This window comes from Neoarius graeffei, chromosome 11 (assembly GCF_027579695.1).
Source record: "Neoarius graeffei isolate fNeoGra1 chromosome 11, fNeoGra1.pri, whole genome shotgun sequence".
NCBI lineage: Eukaryota > Metazoa > Chordata > Actinopteri > Siluriformes > Ariidae > Neoarius > Neoarius graeffei.
In genome coordinates, this window is record NC_083579.1 from 69,100,480 (window position 1) to 69,121,530 (window position 21,051).

Here is a 21,051-nt window from a genome sequence, read left to right on the forward strand (position 1 = left end):
ACTGCAATCAGATTGCAGTCTTTAAATGTAATTTTCTCCATTTTCACTTTCGGGGTTAACCAGAACTTAAAATTCCAGAGCTTCATTTGTGTTTGCGATATGTGCAAAAGAGAAACATATTTAAGTTCAGGAAAGCCTGTGGTTGTCAGAACTGTGAAGTATAAAATGTTAAAATTTGACTATGTGAACAGTTTTCCCTGGCCATGTGTATGTTCTGGAATGGTGCAACATTTTTATTTCAGCTTGACACCAGACAGATAATGATAGAGTACCTTACTGCTGTATCTAATGTCCCAGAAATTCAAGCCTCAGGCAAATTGGCCAAATTCTACAGTTTCTTGCCTACACATTGTATCAGTGTTGTAGTCGAGTCACTAAACCTCGAGTCCGAGTCCAGTTTTGAGTCCCCAGTGTTCAGGTCCAAGTCACTGAAGAAAATTTCGAGTTGAGTCCACTACTGATCCGAGTAGAGTCCGACACAAGCCCCGCCCACTATCAACAGGGCAAATAACATGAGAGAGGGTTAACACTAGCTAGTTCATCGGTCAGCAAGCAAGCCCCGCTATCAACAGAGATTGTGATTTTAACAGAAGATGACTTAACCACTGCTTCCTTTAGCTAATATTGTTTTCCTAAGGACTATTAATAATTTCCAATGACCAAACAGGCAGTTAAAATTTTCTGAACTCACAAACCGAAAACTACATGTATTCTGTTCTGTGCTCAGTGGGTTAAAGACATTGATATTTTAATTGCTATTAATTTTGTTAACAAAGCAAATTACAAAGAATCAAAATTAACCACTAGTAGTGTATGAACACCAAAATATTTGTAGTCAAGTCACTAAACCTCGAGTCCGAGTCCAGTCTCGAGTCCCCAGTGTTCAAGTCCGAGTCAAGTTCAAGCCACTCAAGAAAATTTTGAGTCGAGTCCACTATTGATCCGAGTCAAGTCCGAGAACAAGACTCCAACTGCACCATTTGACGGTGGCCGTTGCTGCCTTTATGTGAAAGCGTCTCTGCTACTGTGTCGGACTAACGTTATTGCTCAGCTGCCCCATTTTAGTTAATAGGCTACAGATAAAAAGCCTGTTCATCGCTCAGCAAGCCCCGCCCACTATCAACAGGGCAAATAACATGAGAGAGGGTTAACACTAGCTAGTTCATCAGCGTGTCACTTCCTTCTCTGGGTGGAGTCTTGCCAAATGATGATTGAAGTTCGAGGTCGTCCCCATCGTCTCCTCGATAGTTCTTCTACATATGGAACACATAGCAGTGCATTTTTTTCCCACTGCACGAGAAGTCTGTATAAGCAAAGCAGACAATCCTAGCGGCGTTCTCTCCAGGCGTTTTAGCGCCATGATCGTTAGTTTGTTCCTGAACATGACGTATGAACAGGTGAATGTGCATTCTCTTGCACAAAATTAGTATAAAAATGAATGTAGATATAAATATATTTTGGCAAATTATTATGGCATGTTACAAAAAATAGAGAAAAAATAGGAGTCCTCGTTTCCAATTTATGAGTCCGAATGCAGTTAATGCACGAGTCCGAGTCATCAGTGCTCAAGTCCAAGTCAAGTCACGAGTCCTTAAAATTAGGGCACAAGGTGGACTCGAGTACTACAACCTTACACTGTATGCAGAATTATTTTGGGTTAAACACTCTCAGTCAGAAGCAGAGTTCTTATGGTCTGTTGATTGGCTCTCCAGATAAACATTTGGATGCGGATTTGGGAACATGGAAACCGTTGCATGTGGATTTTCTTGTATAATACTTGCTTACGCATCTCTTACCTGTAAGGTACCGTAAGTATGGTACCAGCGTCTTGAGATTTTAGTCCACTCTTCCACTGACTGGGTGCGAAATTTAGAGTTTATTAGTATCTTATTGTGTTTCACCTGCTTTGGCTGAGATCCAGTGATTTTTCAGAATAGTCAAGGCCTCCCAGAGTTCCATCATGCTTATGTCACCAGAGTCAGACACACATTTGACCCTATACATCCTGGTGCATGGAGGCTTAATGTTACGTTCTGCTTGGACATAACAAAAAAGGCAACTACAGAATCTGTCCAACAACCCGGCCATCCAGTTTAAGTTACTTTCATCCATTTGATTACATCTATTAGTACACACCAGTGCATACACTCGTTTCAGGACATCAGTACTACAGTAAATCGTGGTCTACAGTATGATTCGTCACCTTCTCTGAGGCTTTGTTATTTTCACTATTATTTTACCCTGTAGTTTACTTATTCACAACGAAAGCCCCTGGAAATTATTACGTGAAATTTGTTGCAGTTGATGAGCAGGGTTGTTTGCAACTAATTTTTGATAATCATGTAGTTATTGAATGTAAATTTTGATTGCAGTAATTAGCTAATTGCAGAACACAAACACAATGACATGAGAGCATTGTATCCTGTTTTTCAAATGAGTCAAAATTATATTAAAATGATACCATCAGCCTGGTAGGGTCTGTTACCGAAATATATGACGTAATATGGATGATATGCATTTTTCCATGTTTTTGCTCTCTCGCATGCGCTCTGTGCTGAGATGGTTGCATTATCCTCTCGCATTTACTCTCTCATCTACTGGGAATGTGGAAGGCTGGCAAAGGCTGAATATGGATGAACGAAGGATGATGTGCATCTTCAAACTGTAGGGTTCATATACCTGGTTTTGGTGAATCATTATGGGAAAAGATGGCTGGAAGCGAAGTATCTATTCGGCACCTTGAGCCATTTTGTGCTGTGTTTTTTTTTTTTTTTAAGACCAAAATGAATTCAAAGCTGAAACATTCATGTGTGTTGTTTTATTTTCAGGACCCAGGTTAGACGTGGTTCTCCCGAGGTCACACCACAGCAGACTGGTGCAGGACACTCTCATGTCTCCAGGACTGTCAAGCGTTATCCTTCATCTACAGCACCCATAACCTCAAACGCTCTGCCCAGTGCAAACGGACACAACCATAGGCATGCACACACTCAGCAAGTCGCCTACTCTAATGGCCAGCCACATGCCTCCAGGAACGCAGTGACTCCGAAAGGTTAAAACACACACACACACACACACACACACACACACACACACACACACACACACACACACACACACACACAGAGTCTCCAGCTGGTTGTACTCCACTGATTCTATCAGGTACCACTTTACTGACGGGCAGTGAGAAATGCATAAGAGATAAACCTACCTACAAGCTTATCCCAACAAGTGTCAGCCATCATAAAGGCTGATTTACAGTGGTGCTTGAAAGTTTGTGAACCCTTTAGAATTTTCTATATTTCTGCAGAAATATGACCTAAAAAATCAGATTTTCACACAAGTCCTAAAAGTAGATCAAGAGAACCCAGTTAAACAAATGAGACAAAAATATTATACTTGGTCATTTATTTATTGAGGAAAATGATCCAATATTACATATCTGTGAGTGGCAAAAGTATGTGAACCTCTAGGATTAGCAGTTAATTTGAAGGTGAAATTAGAGTCAGGTGTATTCAATCAATGGGATGACAATCAGGTGTGAGTGGGCACCCTGTTTTATTTAAAGAACAGGGATCTATCAAAGTCTGATCTTCACAACACATGTTTGTGGAAGTGTATCATGGCCCGAACAAAGGAGATTTCTGAGGACCTCAGAAAAAGCATTGTTGATGCTCATCAGGTTGGAAAAGGTTACAAGACCATCTCTAAAGAGTTTGGACTCCACCAATCCACAGTCAGACAGATTGTGTACAAATGGAGGAAATTCAAGACCATTGTTACCCTCCCCAGGAGTGGTCGACCAGCAAAGATCACTCCAAGAGCAAGGCGTGTGATAGACGTCGAGATCACAAAGGACCCCAGGGTAACTTCTAAGCAACTGAAGGCCTCTCTCACATTGGCTAACGTTAATGTTCATGAGTCCACCATCAGGAGAACACTGAACAACAATGGTGTGCATGGCAGGGTTGCAAGGAGAAAGCCACTGCTCTCCAAAAAGAACATTGCTGCTCGTCTGCAGTTTGCTAAAGATCATGTGGACAAGCCAGAAGGCTATTGGAAAAATGTTTTGTGGACGGATGAGACCAAAATAGAACTTTTTGGTTTAAATGAGAAGCGTTATGTTTGGAGAAAGGAAAACACTGCATTCCAGCATAAGAACCTTATCCCCTCTGTGAAACATGGTGGTGGTAGTATCATGGTTTGGGCCTGTTTTGCTGCATCTCGGCCAGGACGGCTTGCCATCATTGATGGAACAATGAATTCTGAATTATACCAGCGAATTCTAAAGGAAAATGTCAGGACATCTGTCCATGAACTGAATCTCAAGAGAAGGTGGGTCATGCAGCAAGACAGCAACCCTAAGCACACAAGTCGGTCTACCAAAGAATGATTAAAGAAGAATAAAGTTAATGTTTTGGAATGGCCAAGTCAAAGTCCTGACCTTAATCCAACCGAAATGTTGTGGAAGGACCTGAAGCCAGCAGTTCATGTGAGGAAACCCACCAACATACCAGAGTTGAAGCTGTTCTGTACGGAGGAATGGGCTAAAATTCCTCCAAGCCGGTGTGCAGGACTGATCAACAGTTACCGGAAACTTTTAGTTGCAGTTATTGCTGCACAAGGAGGTCACACCAGATACTGAAAGCAAAGGTTCACATACTTTTGCCACTCACAGATATGTAATATTGGATCATTTTCCTCAATAAATAAATGACCAAGTATAATATTTTTGTCTCATTTGTTTAACTGGGTTCTCTTTATCTACTTTTAGGACTTGTGTGAAAATCTGATGATGTTTTAGGTCATATTTATGCAGAAATATAGAAAATGCTAAAGGGTTCACAAACTTTCAAGCACCACTGTATGTAACATAATCAGTATTATCATATGACCCGTACGGACCCGCACATGCGCGTTCTTAATAAAACCATTGGGAAAAGTCACGTGACTGTTCTTTAGTCTCCAGATCATCTTGACAGACTCTATGTTCTTGGAGACAAACAATTGCATATTTTGTGATTTTGGCAGGGTGGCATGGTGGTGTAGTGGTTAGCGCTGTCGCCTCGCAGCAAGAAGGTCCTGGGTTTGAGCCCAGCAGCTGACAAGAGCCTTTCTGTGTGGAGTTTGCATGTTCTCCCCATGTCTGTGTGGGTTTCCATCAGGTGCTCTGGTTTCCCCCGCAGTCCAAAGACATGCAGGTTAGGTGAATTAGTGGCTCTAAATTGACCGTAGATGTGAGTATGAATGGTTGTTTGTCTCTATGCATCAGCCCTGTGATGATCTGGCGACTTGTCCAGGGTGTACCCCGCCTCTCACCCATAGTCAGCTGGGATAGGCTCCAGCTTGCCTCTGACCCTGTACAGGATAAGTGGCTACAGATAATGGATGGAAGGATTTTGGCAGAGTGTACGAGTTCTGAAATTTTGGCTGTTTTTCTCAGAGTTTGAGCATTGAAAGTTCCAATGATGATGTTACGTTTTCCCTTCCTCAGTCTGTCATAGTTATGACTGTCAGTTTCGTTGGTCTCAGTAGCATACTTTTCGACTGTAACCTGAGCCACTTTAACAGGACGCACCCCTTGGTCACCCACACGGCGAGCAATGTGGTATGAATTTGATTTTTGAACTTGTCATTGTTTGCTTTCAGTCGCTACAGTTATGCTTGCGGTCACGACTCCATACAAGTGTGAGCAATACTCTAACTTTAGAGTGGTTGTGCCTTGTCAAGATCAAGTTGTGATACGACCTTGATTCGCCTCGCCACAGGTAATATGAACCAGAAGTTGCACTATTGAGCATGTTTCAGAGAACCATTTGACATCCTGCCTCCCGATGTCTTCAAGCAGTTTTCTAAAGGATACTCAGCTGTAGGTAGACTGCTGACCAAGGCTAACGAGTTCAACCAACCCGGTCCATGGAGATTTTATATACACACACACACACCCATCATGGATTGGTGTAAGATTGGACTACTCTTCGTCTGGCCTCTGGCCTCTTCCCTTTGACCTGTCTAGCTTGTGTGGCCCTACCAGGAATCATAGCTTCTGCCAGCATAGCTCTCAGGATCATCAAGACACCCGGCCCTCCACCACAACAAGGTGGTAATCCGCGGAAGGCAATGGCTGATTGGTGTATGTACAGTGCCGCTTGAAAGTTTGTGAACCCTTTAGAATTTTCTATATTTCTGCATAAATATGACCTAAAACAACATCAGATTTTCACACAAGTCCTAAAAGTAGATAAATGCCGCTTTTCCACTACAAACGCGGCTGAGTCGGGCTGAGCCGTGCCGTGCCGTGCCGAGTCGAGCTGAGTCGGGCTGAGCGGGGCTGTTGAAGTTGCATTTCGACTACAACCGCGCTGAACCGTGCTGGCTGGAAGTGGGTGGACACATTGGGTGGAGTTAGCGAAAGTGGGTGGACGTCACGTGATGTCGTTAAGCAGCGCAAACAGTGACATCAGTGACAGTGGCGGAACAAGTCAGAGCCGGGCCGGGGGCGGGGCAAATGACCGGGCCCTTTATTAAAGCTTATCATAACATCATTTTAGGCTACAAAATGTCCGCAACTGCGGTGTTTACCAATTTCAACACTACCGGGTGCAACTATGTTATTTAGTACATCAAGTCCTTCAAACGAACATGTAACTCAGAAACAAAAAAACATTAGGTGACATACTGTACATGGCTCATAATAAAACATCAATAGCCTACTGCGCGCATTATTTGAAGGGCATACGACAAGCCTTGCGCTCCGCGAACTCGTCCACGATGCTCTGTATGTCACTGATTCAGTGAGCTTTTAAGCGGTAGTCTCACGACCCGAATAGTAAACAATAAACATGGAGGACATGGAGTCGTTAGTGTTACAGGTCTTGGTGCTGTGGCTTGTTGTCACCGACAACGCCAACAGATACTGGCAAGAGCGTATAGATGAGGCGAGGCGCATAAGGCTTCAGAAATTCTCGTAATTCGTAATTCTTCTCCTTCCGGGTTTGCGGTGTTTACAGATCCCAGCGTGCTCGCGGGGCGTGTGTGGGCATGTGAGGACACTCCTCCTCACCAATCAGTGCACAGGGGAGTGTCTGCTCACGCCTCCAGCCTCACTCGGCACGGCTTGGCTCGCTTCAGCCCCACTCCAAAACCGTGCGAGTTTTAGGGGCTAAGCAGGGCTGAAGCGAGCTGAGTCGTGCTGGTTTTTGGTAGTCGAAACGCGAGCCGTGTCGGGCTGAAGTGAGCTGAAGCGAGCTGAAGTGAGCTGAAAAAGGGTAGTGGAAAAGGGCCAAAAGAGAACCCAGTTAAACAAATGAGACAAAAATATTATACTTTGTCATTTATTTATTGAAGAAAATGATCCAATATTACATATCTGTGAGTGGCAAAAGTATGTGAACCTTTGCTTTCAGTATCTGGTGTGACCCCCTTGTGCAGCAATAACTGCAACTAAACGTTTGCGGTAACTGTTGATCAGTCCTGCACACCAGCTTGGAGGAATTTTAGCCCATTCCTCCTTACAGAACAGCTTCAACTCTGGGATGTTGGTGGGTTTCCTCACATGAACTGCTCGCTTTAGGTCCTTCCACAACATTTCGATTGGATTAAGGTCAGGACTTTGACTTGGCCATTCCAAAACATTAGCTTTATTCTTCTTTAACCATTCTTTGGTAGAACGACTTGTGTGCTTAGGGTCATTGTCTTGCTGCATGACTCACCTTCTCTTGAGATTCAGTTCATGGACAGATGTCTTGACATTTTCCTTTAGAATTCTCTGGTATAATTCAGAATTCATTGTTCCATCAATGATGGCAAGCCCTCCTGGCCCAGATGCAGCAAAACAGGCCCAAACCATGATACTACCACCACCATGTTTCACAGATGGGATAAAGTTCTTATGCTGGAATGCAGTGTTTTCCTTTCTCCAAACATAACGCTTCTCGTTTAAACCAAAAAGTTCTATTTTGGTCTCATCCGTCCACAAAACATCTTTCCAATAGCCTTTTGGCTTGTCCACATGTACTTTAGCAAACTGCAGATGAGCAGCAATGTTCTTTTTGGAGAGCAGTGGCTTTCTCCTTGCAACCCTGCCATGCACACCATTGTTGTTCAGTGTTCTCCTGATGGTGGACTCATGAACATTAACATTAGCCAATGTGAGAGAGGCCTTCAGCTGCTTAGAAGTTACCCTGGGGTCCTTTGTGACCTCGCCAACTATTACACGCCTTGCTCTTGGAGTGATCTTTGTTGGTGGACCACTCCTGGGGAGGGTAACAATGGTCTTGAATTTCCTCCATTTGTACACAATCTGTCTGACTGTGGATTGGTGAAGTCCAAACTCTTTAGAGATGGTTTTGTAACCTTTTCCAGCCTGATGAGCATCAACAGCGCTTTTTCTGAGGTCCTCAGAAATCTCCTTTGTTCGTGCCATGATACACTTCCACAAACATGTGTTGTGAAGATCAGACTTTGATAGCTCCCTGTTCTTTAAATAAAACAGGGTGCCCACTCACACCTGATTGTCATCCCATTGACTGAAAACACCTGACTCTAATTTCACCTTCAAATTAACTGCTAATCCTAGAGGTTCACATACTTTTGCCACTCACAGATATGTAATAATGGATCATTTTCCTCAATAAATAAATGACCAAGTATAATATTTTTGTCTCGTTTGTTTAATTGGGTTCTCTTTATCTACTTTTAGGACTTGTGTGAAAATCTGATGTTGTTTTAGGTCATATTTCTGCAGAAATATAGGAAATTCTAAAGGGTTCACAAACTTTCAAGCACCACTGTATACACACAGTACTGTGCAAAAGTCTTAGGCCCTCTATTTTTTTTTTCATACAAACTTTGTTATAGATTTCTATTTTATGGCTTCTACATTATTGAGTCAGTACACAAACATTTTAGAGCTCCGAACGTTCATTTTCAGCACAAAATTAAACGTTACTGGAAAAAAGTTTGTATCTGAGCAGCATATTCCACAAGAGAGTACTTTTCAGATTAAAAAAGAAAGCATAATGAAGGCTACTGGGTTTTGGTGCAAAATGAAGAAGCGAGTGTGACAGTCAAAGTGTCCAGAAGAACTGTGGCTGGTTCTGCACGATGCTCAGTAAAACCTACAGCTTTGTTTCATTTCCTTATAAAACTGCACTCATTGTATCTGAGACGACTATTTTTATTTTTATACAGTAGAGCAAAGGAAATTTCGTCTCACACCAAATATTGACTTTATTTCATTTATTATGGCTTACTGATTACTATTTATAGTATTTTTTTATGTTTAAACATTTCATTTCAATATTTTTAAGCCATTTTTGGTCCACAGCATTTCTTTCCACGTGCCTAAGACTTCTGCACAGAACTGTAAGTTGACTGACTATGTTTCATTCTATGGTCAGTTGAAAAATATTTTGGCTGGGGAAATTTTTCAGTTTACCAGCTAGACCAAAAAAGTTACCCTGCCTACACTGAAGGAGAAGAAGGTGGGAATCTCACGATATACACGATATAGGGCTGTTTCTCTGCAAATGGTACTGGGATATCACGCATTATCAGCATACATGTCAACCTTTGGTCAATCAAACCTGTATAACCAACCTCCAAAATCCGTATTTCCCTTGTAAAATCCTTATAAGATGCAAATTTAAATAATTTATCTAAAATTTGAATGATAATTAACAATGATATATCCAAGTTACTTTTTATTCAATATTAATAACAATAAACCTTCAGAATGAATACAAAGCTCCAATGTTTGACAAAAACACAAAGCGTCACTCTAATGTTCTGAATTGTACTCCGTGACAGCTTTTTTAGCAGTCTGCACCAATACCTCACTAGGCTGCATGTCACAGCAAGTGTCTGTGTTGATCTTGCCGGAGTGCCCATTCAGAATCTTTTCAGTCGCTAGTGAAAGTCGCTCAGGTGGAAATACGCATTTCAAACAAAATGTTACTTCCCGGTTGGCGGGATTCTCGCAATGCGGTGTGCGCATGATCAAAAGTGGAACGAAGTCTCGCTACCACAAGATAACGCGCGATTTCATAAGACTCTTTACTGGCTGTTTGTGCTTTCTGTGGTGTACAGTACATTTGTGAATGTTATGCGCTCTTTTATCATCATGGGAATTGATTATAGCTCTAAATAAATATTGAAGTTTTTTTTAAAGAATCCATATAACTTTATTTGTACGCCCGTATACTACGTTTATTGAATCAAATCCGTATAAAATACGGACATTCCGTATAGGTTGACATGTATGCATCAGAGGAAATCCAAATGGAGCGATATACCAGGACATATTATTTTCGTTAATTCTTATGAATACACCCTTCACTTTATAAATATTTATATGTACAAAGACAAAAAACGTTATGTGTGTAAATTTAATGTGGATATATGGACTGGAATTATCTTATGTAAGAAAAACAAAAGTATCTGAATGCTTATTTCCCCTCACTGTAGGTGATATGTCTACTTCACATTATAGTTGACCAAAGTATCCTTTATGTCAGGAATAATTCTTTATACATTTTATGTAGGTTTATGTCAGTTGTCATCAGTGTTGTAGTCGAGTCACTAAACCTCGAGTCCGAGTCCAGTCTCGAGTCCCCAGTGTTCAAGTCCGAGTCAAGTCCAAGCCATTAAAGAAAATTTCAAGTCAAGTCCACTATTGATCCGAGTCGATTCTGAGAACAAGACTCCACCCGCACCATTTGACGGTGACTGTTGCTGCCTTTATGTGAAAGCGTCTCTGCTACTGTGTCGGACTAACGTTACTGCTCAACCGCCCCATTTTAGTTAATAGGCTACAGATAAAAAGCCTGTTCATCGCTCAGCAAGCCCCGCCCACTATCAACAGGGCAAATAACATGAGAGAGGGTTAACGCTAGCTAGTTCATCAGCGTGTCACTTCCTTCTCTGGGTGGAGTCTTGCCGAATGACGACTGAAGTTCGAGGTCGTCCCCGTCGTCTCCTCGATAGTTCTTCTACATATGGAACACATAGCAGTGCATTTTTTCCCACTGCACGAGAAGTCTGTATAAGCAAAGCAGACAATCCTAGCGGCGTTCTCTCCAGGCGTTTTAGCGCCATTAACGTTAAGCTTGTTCCTGAACATGGCGTATGAACAGGTGAACTTGCATTCTCTTGCACAAAATTAGTATAAAAATTAACGTAGATATAAATATCTTATGCCAAATTATTATGGCATGTTACAAAAAATAAAGAAAAATCGGAGTCCTCATCTCCAATTTACGAGTCCGTATGCAGTTAATGCACGAGTCCGAGTCCAAGTCCGAGTCATCAGTGCTCAAGTCCAAGTCAAGTCACGAGTCCTTAAAATTAGCACACGAGTCGGGCTCGAGTACTACAAGCCTAGTTGTCATGAAGGGCTTATGTAGGCCTTTGGAACACTGCATTTCAGTAAAATGTCTAACACACACACACACGGGGCCTTTTCCATGGAACTGATTTGTTTGGATACACTGGAAACTGGTCAATTGAGACTGTTAATGTGTTTACAATGACATTTGTGCCCAAACAAGCACATAAATACATAAACAGAGACCTGAAAACATATTTATCACTGCCATTTTAACACAATTGCAAACAAGAACATGTCATACATACACACTTGTTCATTTAAATCAAGTCGTACACTTGGGGGAAATTTTTCACTCCTTGATATTCGTCACACGAGCACACACAAGGTGTGTAAGATGTCTTACTCCTAGTGCCTTAGGGCCATCTTTTTTTTTTTTTTCTTCCACACCCAGCAAATGTGCACTACGTAAACCCTACAAACACTTTGAACCCTAATTTTGTACTTCAGCTTCAAAGCCTTTTCGTTGTCGTCGACATCATTGCTAGGAAAGTTTTAAAGCAGTGTGTTCAATTAAAAGAAATAAAATCTTAATCAAATTAGTTCAAGAAAAAAAAATAAAGAATGACGTGCATATGGACAGCATCTAACAACACCCTCAGATTATAGTACAATGGCAGTGTTTAGCAAGTTCAATCCTCGCAAACATTCCAAGTGATCGCTGTTTTCAGACGTCTGTTTTTCCATCATTTACAAGGCAACGGGAGTTGAACAGGTTCCCACCATTACACAAGACTTCCCTTCCAACTACAAACAGATACGCACTCACGCACTCACTCACTCACGCACACACACACACACGTACGTGTGCACACTCGCACACGCCTTATCCTCGTGATGCTCTCTCTCTCTCTCTCTCTCTCTCTCTCTCTCTCTCTCTCTCTCTCACTCTGTCATGGTCTGGAGAGCTTTGCAGTGACACATCCTTCCAGCTATCCACACACACACACACACACACACACACTGTTATAAACCTCCTGTTCTACAAGTGTCCAGACAGGGAGAGTGTGACTTGTGAAGATGCAGCACGTCTTGTATGTGTCTGTTCTGTGCTTTCAGCTCTTGATTTCTCATTGCCATTCTACTCTGTTACCATTTTTAGGAGCAAACCTTACAGCTAATGTGGACCGAATCAAGATCGTCTTCACGCCCATGGTGTGTAGGAGGATCTGCCATGGGGGGCAATGCTACAATAACTGCGAGCGTGGAGATAAGACCACGGTGTACAGTGAGAACCAGGGCCCACCTACTAAGAAACACGGCTTCAGACTCTGTAAGTGTCTCATCATCTGACAGTTTGTGCGTTTTTTTTTTTCTCCCCCCTAACCCAAATCCGAATTGGTTCTGAGTTTCTCACAAGGGTATGTTTTGTCTTTGACGAAAAGGTGGTCTTCTTCTTTGAGATGCACTGAAATGAAACATTTTGTCGAGATTCCTTTCAGCATGCTATCAAAAGAGTGAAAGAAAGGGAGAAAATCGGCTCTGTGATTGCGCACTGAGACCTAAGAGGTGTTTAGAGATGGGGAAGCCGCACACTCGTCCCACGCTCCCTCCTCTCTACCCCCTGCTTGTCTGCGGTTTACACCTCGCTTTCAACCTCACCTTAAGCATTTCATATGCTGACCAGAAGAAAAGAAAGACGGGGGGGTGGGAAAGGGAAGGAGAAAGGGAGCAAAATTTAACGGGGATTACATTAAAGCCACTTTTATCCACCTGCTTTAGCCCCGAGCAAGTGCAGAGGGCCTGAGGAGAGGCAACAATGCTGAGCTGCTTCTCCTAACAGCTCAATCCGCTTTATAGGGAAATCTCCCACTCTCCCATTGGATCTGCGTGTGGTTAATGAAGCACATTGCATACAGCAAAGCTCAGTTAACACCAGTGGACCGTTTAATGCCCAGCCAAGTCCTTTTCATTACTGGTGAGAACATACTTGTAGTATAGAGCAGTGAATCAATGGGCCTTGTAGCTGCTTCTTGTTGGAAATTAAGTTTTTACCCGAACAACTCGTACTCCCTTCTTGTTCTAATCATTGTTTTATTGCACTTTATTTCTGAACTGCTGGTTTATAAGACAGTTGTTAGCTCAATCGGCTGTAGGCCAGACCAGATGAGTTTTTGCGAACATGCGTCGTCAGTCCACAGTTTACAAAAATCGCTACTCCTCTTACAGGACTGATCGGATTTCAATCAAACTCACAATGTTCCCCAGGTGGGTGTGCATAAAAACTGTCAAGATGGTGGCGTCACCTGTCATATTTACAGTTTTATGGGCGTCTGAAATTTTTGAGTGACTCGTCACATTAAGCACTACTCTTCATAAACTGCTGGGATGTTTTCACTGAAACTCACCCAGAAGACTCTAAAGACATATTCCAACAAGAGTTGTTCACCAGGTGGCGCCACCTACCATGGATGCGGCGACACAGGGGTCACGTGCAATTTCATGAAAATCGCTACTCCTCCTACAGGAGTGATCAGATTTTGATCAAACTAATATGGAATGTTCCCCAGGTTTATATGTATAAAAGTTGTCAAGACAGTGGCGCCATCTGTCATATTTAACATTTTATGGGCGTTTGAAAATTTTGGGTGACTCGTCACGCCAAACACTACTCTTCGTAAACTGCTAGGATGTTTTCACTGAAACTCACTCAGAAGACTCTAAAGACATTCCAACAAGAATTGTTCACCAGGTGGCGCCACCTGCCATGGATGAGGCTACACAGGGGTCATATGCAATTTCACAAAACATCGCTACTCCTCCCACAGGAGTGATCGGATTTCAAACTCACACACAACAACAGTGGCCGGTATGAGCTACAGTCTCATTGAAGCTATTTTTTTCAATTTACAACCTGTTATTCAACAGCTACAGTGAAACTGTTACACTCAGAAAAAAGAGGTACTTAATTTTGCCTTTCCTTGTTTTTGTTTCTCAACTTTAAGTATCTCTTAACTGAAAATGCGGATATAATATACATTTAAAAAAAGATTTAAGGTTAATATTTGGACTGTAATTACTTTTTTGGGGGTAAACATTTAAAGGTACACTACATGCACCTTTCTAGGTAAAAGATACATAGTGAAGATACAAAAAGTGTCCTTTTCAGGGTACCACTCAAGTGACAAGGAAAGGTACCCTTTTTTCTGACAGTGGTGTAGGAAAGGTTTATAGTTAAATGTCTGGACCCATGTCTTGGTAATTAGAACCCTTTCTGATGTGGAAACACCTTCTTAAAGGGCCCTTTTTAAGGGTTTCCTCTGAAGGACAACTAAAATGATCTTATTTACATATAGCCTGTGTCCAAATTATTTGGGAAATATGATTCATTTGCTTGGGCACCACAGTGAAATGTCACCTCACAGCAAGAAGGTTCTGAGTTCAAACCTTGCAGCTGACTCGGACCTTTCTGTGCGGAGTTTGCATGTTCTCACCGTACCGTTGTGGGTTTCCTCCAGGTGCTCTGATTTCCTCCTACAGTCCAAAGACATGTGGATTAGATCAACTGGCTTCTCTAAATTGCCTATAGGCGTGAATGATTGGTTGTCTCTATGTTAGCCCTGTAACAGTTTGGCAACCTGCCCAGGGTGTACCCTGCCTCTTACCTGAAGTTTCTTCAGTGGCGTCCAAGATTTATTTTGCAATGAAATCCTGAGTTGACATCTTTTATTTAAACTTCTTTCATTGAGACATTGGTCTATTTTCACTTTGGTTAATTTTTTCCTGTATGACCCACAATGCCATTTGACTACCTCCTGATAGTGGTACCAGTAGGAGTCTGTCCAGCTCTCTGACCTCATCATATGTATACTTACTTATTTTCGCCTACTACCCCTCCTGGGGCATAAGCCGCCAACAAGGGATCTCCAGGCATCTCGGTCTTGGGCTATCTGCTCCGGTTGACTTCAGGTGTATCCCATTCTTTTGGTGTCAGCTTCAAGGTCTTGGTGCCATGTATTTCTGGGCCATCCTCTGTTCCTCTTGCCTTGGAGATTCCAGGTCAGCGCTTGTTTGGTGATGTTGGAGGCTGGCTTGCGGAGTGTGTGGCCGATCCACCTCCAGCACTGTTTCAGGATCTCCTCTTCAGCAGAAAGCTGGTTGGTTCTCTGCCAGAGGTCCTGGTTGCTTATGGTGTTTGGCTAGCGGAGCCAGAGGATCCTTCTCAGACTGGTTTTGATAAAAGTCTGCACTTTTTTCATTGTTGCCACAGTTTTCCTCCAGGTTTCTGCTCCATATAGAAGAACCAACTTGACGTTGGAGTTGAACAGCCTGATCTTCATTTGCAGAGTCAGTTCCAACAAGAGAAGGAAAACTCTGATGCCAAACCCGGGCAGACAGGGCTTGTTAACTTTAGCAAGTCACCAGTCTATGGGAAGGAAAACCCTACACAAATGACCCTGGTCCTCCAGGTTGAGGGTTGAGTATAGGTCCTACAACCCCACCCCGTAAAAAGACATGTTACAGAAACGCCATCATATGTATACTTTGCTGAAAAAGATAAAGTTCCAAAGCTTCACATTTCATGCTAATACCATTGATGAAAACTATGATATTCAGTTACAAATATTTCAACAAAGATGCTCCATATCCATAGCCTGGCAAGCCAGACTAAATGTGAATATTTAGTCTGGTCTCGGTCGTAGACATTTCCGAAGGGTGTGGGTAGGAACAACCCGTTGTCTTTCAAACTGTCTCTGTGCATATAGGCTAACGCTCTGACCAATCAGCGCAACAGTGACTGTGACGTAGTCAGAGCGAGACAATTACCACCATAGGGTTTTCACTTAGCCCCATCCTTTTGGCTACCAGCGGAGCCAGCTGGTAGATCAGACTTTTGCTATAGCCGGTCGGCAAAACAGCGAAAACGTCCTTCTTGAAAAGGAATGAGCGGAGAGCCTCTTCCTGCTCATGTTTCAATGAAAACTCCAAGTCTAATTCTTCTAAAACTGATTCCAAAGCGGAGTCAAACGAGCGCTGTTCAATAGCCGTAGCCATTTTTCTTGTTGTGCTTTCTCCAGCGTCGCGCAGCCTTGTCGTCACTCCTGCAAAAGCCCGCCCAAAGAATCCAAACAAAAACCGTGTGTTGTGATTGGCGGGCACGATTTGATGCCCGGGATGTGTTGTTGATATGGTCCGAGGCTAGACCCACTCGTAGGCAAAAATATTTTTGGCCGCTAGGCGGGTGGGTCTAGTTTACTAGGCTACCATATCCAACTATTATCATAAGCCTACAGGTTGTTCCCATCGAAAATAAGATGACATTCAGGTATCTGGGTAGTGACATCAAATATGATGAACCATTCATAGGTGATGCTGAAATAACACTTTGTATCAACCTAGCAGAAAGTAAATTCCAAGAACTGAGGCAAAAGCTTCGGAATTTTGGCATCAGCCTGGCTACACGTACGCTATTCCTGAATGCTTTTGTTAAGAGTTGTCTTACTTATTCAGCACAAACATGGAACTTAACATCTGCCCAACAAAATAAGAATTAACAGTAGTTATTATGATATGCTTCATAGAATGCTCAGAAATGGCTACATGAGGAAAGATGGAAACTACCCAAAAAGAAGTATAGACAAAGATAGCGATACCACAGATAAGCACAATGAAGATATTGAGTGTGCAGGGTCGCAGGCAATCTGGAGCCTATCTCAGCTGACTATGGGCAAGAGGCAGGGTACACCCTGGACAAGTCGCCAGGTCATCACAGGGCTGACACATAGAGACAACAACCATTCACACCTACGGTCAATTTAGAGCCGCCAGTTAACCTAACCTGCATGTCTTTGGATTGTGGGGCAAACTGGAGCACCAGGAGGAAACCCACACAGACACTGGGAGAACATGCAAACTCCACAAAGAAAGGACCCCGTTAGCCACTGGGCTCGAACCCATAACCTTCTTGCTGTGAGGCCACAGTGCGAACCACTACACCACTGTGCCGCCCCTACATCATATAGCTGCATTGTATTCTGGAAGTGTGAGTCCAATATTTGATGTCTCCACTACATCTACATTGGATTTCATATGAAATTAAAATTGTGGCTCAAAAACGGTGAGTGAAAAAATTAGCTTTTGCTCTTTTGTTCTTATGAGCTAACAGCAAAACCTGACTCTTATCACTTACATATGTTTGAGATATCTAGTTAAATTTTTTTCTATTAAGTGCCATTATAACTGCAGTAGCAATAGCCCCCTGTGGCATTGGCATGGCAGCCACTGAAAAACTCAATACGGGAATGATGAAATTACAGAACCAACCAAGAAATTAGCACCAGAATCTCTAGTCACATTGCAGATATTTCAATATAAACACATTTGATGTGTTTCAGGGTGAAGGGCTCCTGTTTGGAATACATCAGCTTGCTTTAAACACTTTCTCAGCTTGGACGTGTTGATTGTTGGAGAACACATTCCTGGCACCTGCCAACATCTGAGACATGACCTGATTTGTAGTTTTATCCTTGCTCTAATACTGACGCAATTTCAGATCCAGATTTCAGTTTGATGTTGCTGGTGTAATACATATTTCGTTAAGAATGTCAGGTGGAATCGCATGTTGTAGTTATGTGGAGTCTTTATTCACTAAAGGCCCGGTCCCACAATACCGATAACTATAACTATATAACTAGAACTACAACTATAACGATAACTGTAAATCAGGGGTTCTCAAACATTTGTGATCTGGGGCCCCCCTGACTGTAGCAAGTGTACTTTAAGGGCCCCCCCCCCCGAAAACAGATAGATAAGCTATTATTATTGTTATTATTATTATTGGGCTGGAGTGGCACGGTGGTGTAGTGGTTAGTGCTGTCGCCTCACAGCAAGAAGGTCTGGGTTCGAGCCCCGTGGCTGGCGAGGGCCTTTCTGTGTGGAGTTTGCATGTTCTCCCCGTGTCCGCGTGGGTTTCCTCCGGGTGCTCCGGTTTCCCCCACAGTCCAAAGACATGCAGGTTAGGTTAACTGGTGACTCTAAATTGACCGTAGGTGTGAATGTGAGTGTGAATGGTTGTCTGTGTCTATGTGTCAGCCCTGTGATGACCTGGCGACTTGTCCAGGGTGTACCCCGCATTTCGCCCGTAGTCAGCTGGGATAGGCTCCAGCTTGCCTGCGACCCTGTAGAAGGATAAAGCGGCTAGAGATAATGAGAATGAGAATGAGAATCCGACTGTACATTTTTTTCTGCAAAGTTGCTAACAAACAAACACATGAACGAACAAACAAACTCTACCGGAGTACCGGAGGTAGTGTTAACGAGTGTCTCAGTGTGACACATGAGCCTGCTTTGTTTGGCAGAGTTCTTGAATTCTCAGCTCAATTTTGATTAAACACAGCCTCAGGTCATCCTCAATCTGTGCGCGATTGCGGTACTTAGTTTTGAGCGCGGTCAGTTTTAAAAAGCCTGCCTCACACAAGTATGTTGACGTGAAAGGTAGGAGAATTTTTAAGGCAATGCCACAGAGCCGGGGGTACTCCTGCATCAGTGTTACCCAGAAGGATGTAAGAGAACAGGTGCTAAAAAGGTGCTTCAGCCTGCTGTCACTCTTCAGCTCAATAAGCTGCGCTTGCATTTGCAGTGACAAATCATTTGCGGTGCAAACAAATAGGTCCCGGACCCATGAAAATGACCAGTAGTCCTCTTTGAAATAAGAAACTAACTGCTGCTTAAGCCCAGACAGGTGATCTGCAGCTGATTGAAAAATAGAGGAGAAATCACTGCCGCGTGCCTCAGTGATGAAGTCTGCGAGGCTGGGGAACATGTCACAATTTCCGACAATTATGCGGTCATGCCAGAGGACAAGTTTTTGGATGAAAGCATCCACTCTGTCAGCAAGGACCAACACATTGGAATCTCGGCCTTGCAAAGACAAACTCAAACTATTCAGTCTGTCAAATATGTCGACCAAATACGACAAGGAAGCTAGCCACGGGGAATCGTGGAGGTGCTTGGCCAGTTCCAAATTGCTTTTGGTCAAAAATAACTTCACCTCTTCTCGCAGCTCATACAAGCGCTGTAACACTCTCCCTCTGGAAAGCCAGCGAACCTCTGTGTGCAAGAGCAGCTGTTCATGCCCAGAACCCATTTCCTGACAGAGGACCCCAAATAACCGAGAGTTCAATGGACACGACTTAATGTAATTTATCATCTGAACTGCCTGTTGAAGCACAGACTGGAAGAGCGTCTGCATTTTTTTTAGTTGCAAGTGCCTCACGATGGATATGAAAGCTGCAATGGTACGAGCTCGACTCGATTGCGCAGTGGTGTGTTTCCGATGTCTGTGATCTCTTATGTACTTGAGGTGTGTCTAGAAAAGTTCCTTGCTGAGATTTCAAATAATAACTCTCCGTTTTCATTGGCTGGACTGAAGACAAAGATGTTCATTATTTGTTGGTGCAACTGTAAACCAGTCCCTTGCATTTGCCACTGAGCGGTCTGTGACCACACGCCCCAGTTGCCGAGTGTCGCCCCCCAATTTGAAAACCACTGCTGTAAATAAATCGGTCCCCTGTAGTTTATGTGGTTGGTGGTCACACCAGACTGATAACGATACCTATAGCCCAGGCCTGGGTTTATCCGTATTGGTGAGCTTGCTTCTGGAGTGATTTTTCCAGGCCTGGACCTGATCCGATTAAACATCTGGTCAATCAGGTAACCAACAGGTAACAACCATGTATATTTATTTACCTGAGTGGCAGGACCAACCAATATTATAGTCGGGATTATAGTTGTGGTGTGACTGCTCCAGACTGGAATTAAATTCAGGCATAGGTATAGGTATTTGGAGGGCAGCACAGTGGTGTAGTGGTTAGCACTGTTGCCTCACAGCAAGAAGGTTCTGGGTTCGAGCCAATGGGGACCTTTCTGTGTGGAGTTTGCGTGGTTTCCCCCACAATTCAAAGGCATGCGGTTAGGTTAACATGGGGCAGCCATGGCCTGAGGTTGGGCTGAAGTGCCTTTGAGCAAGGCACCTAACCCCCAACTGCTCCCCGGGCGCTGTAGCACAGCTACCCACTGCTCTGGGTATGTGTGTGTGTGTGCATGTGTGTGTTCACTGCTTCAGATGGGTTAAATGCAGTGGTTAAATTTCACTGTGTGCTTGAGCGTCTGTGCTTGAATGTACATGTGACAAATAAAGGCTTCTTGGCTTCTTCTTCTTCTTCTAGTCATAGTTATTGGTATAGTTATAGTTATCAGTGTTGTGGGACCGGGCCCTTCACCCTGCATAAGTGAAGAGTCATTGTGGACATGTCTGGATGTTTAATATTTCTATTTGCAAGACTTTTGATGCTTTTCTTTAGTGAAATCTGGAAGCTGTGTAATGCCACACCCAACTGCACATATGAAAAAAAAGACAAGTGTTGTTGGGGAATACAGAATGGTCAACAATCAATAAGGATTGAACTTAACAATGCTAACTATATGATAAGACTTTGTAATGAAACACAGAATCATCAGATATAAATCGACAAATTAATTAAGCGCCAACACCAAACAGGTGAACACAATAGGTAACAGACCACTGACAGAATGGGGTGAAGACAAAACCAAAACCCAAACAAAGGCACATGCCAAAAGGAAAAAACAAAACACATGGACAATGAATGACAACTGTGTGTTTAGAGGGGAAGTTTGTAACAGTGGTCTCTTTGAGGATTGTCAGA

At 43.0% G+C, this 21,051-nt stretch overlaps 1 protein-coding gene across 2 annotated transcripts in view; it reads left to right on the top strand.

The window, feature by feature from the left end:
- The window catches only part of LOC132894602 (latent-transforming growth factor beta-binding protein 2-like), a 316,258-nt gene that overhangs the window by 103,719 nt on the left and 191,488 nt on the right, over positions 1-21,051 (top strand). For both annotated transcript variants that reach the window (XM_060934665.1, XM_060934666.1), the window contains exons 4-5: positions 2,829-3,052; positions 12,489-12,659. In XM_060934665.1, coding sequence (XP_060790648.1) covers positions 2,829-3,052; positions 12,489-12,659 — 395 coding nt within the window. The remainder of the gene's footprint in view (positions 1-2,828; positions 3,053-12,488; positions 12,660-21,051) is intronic.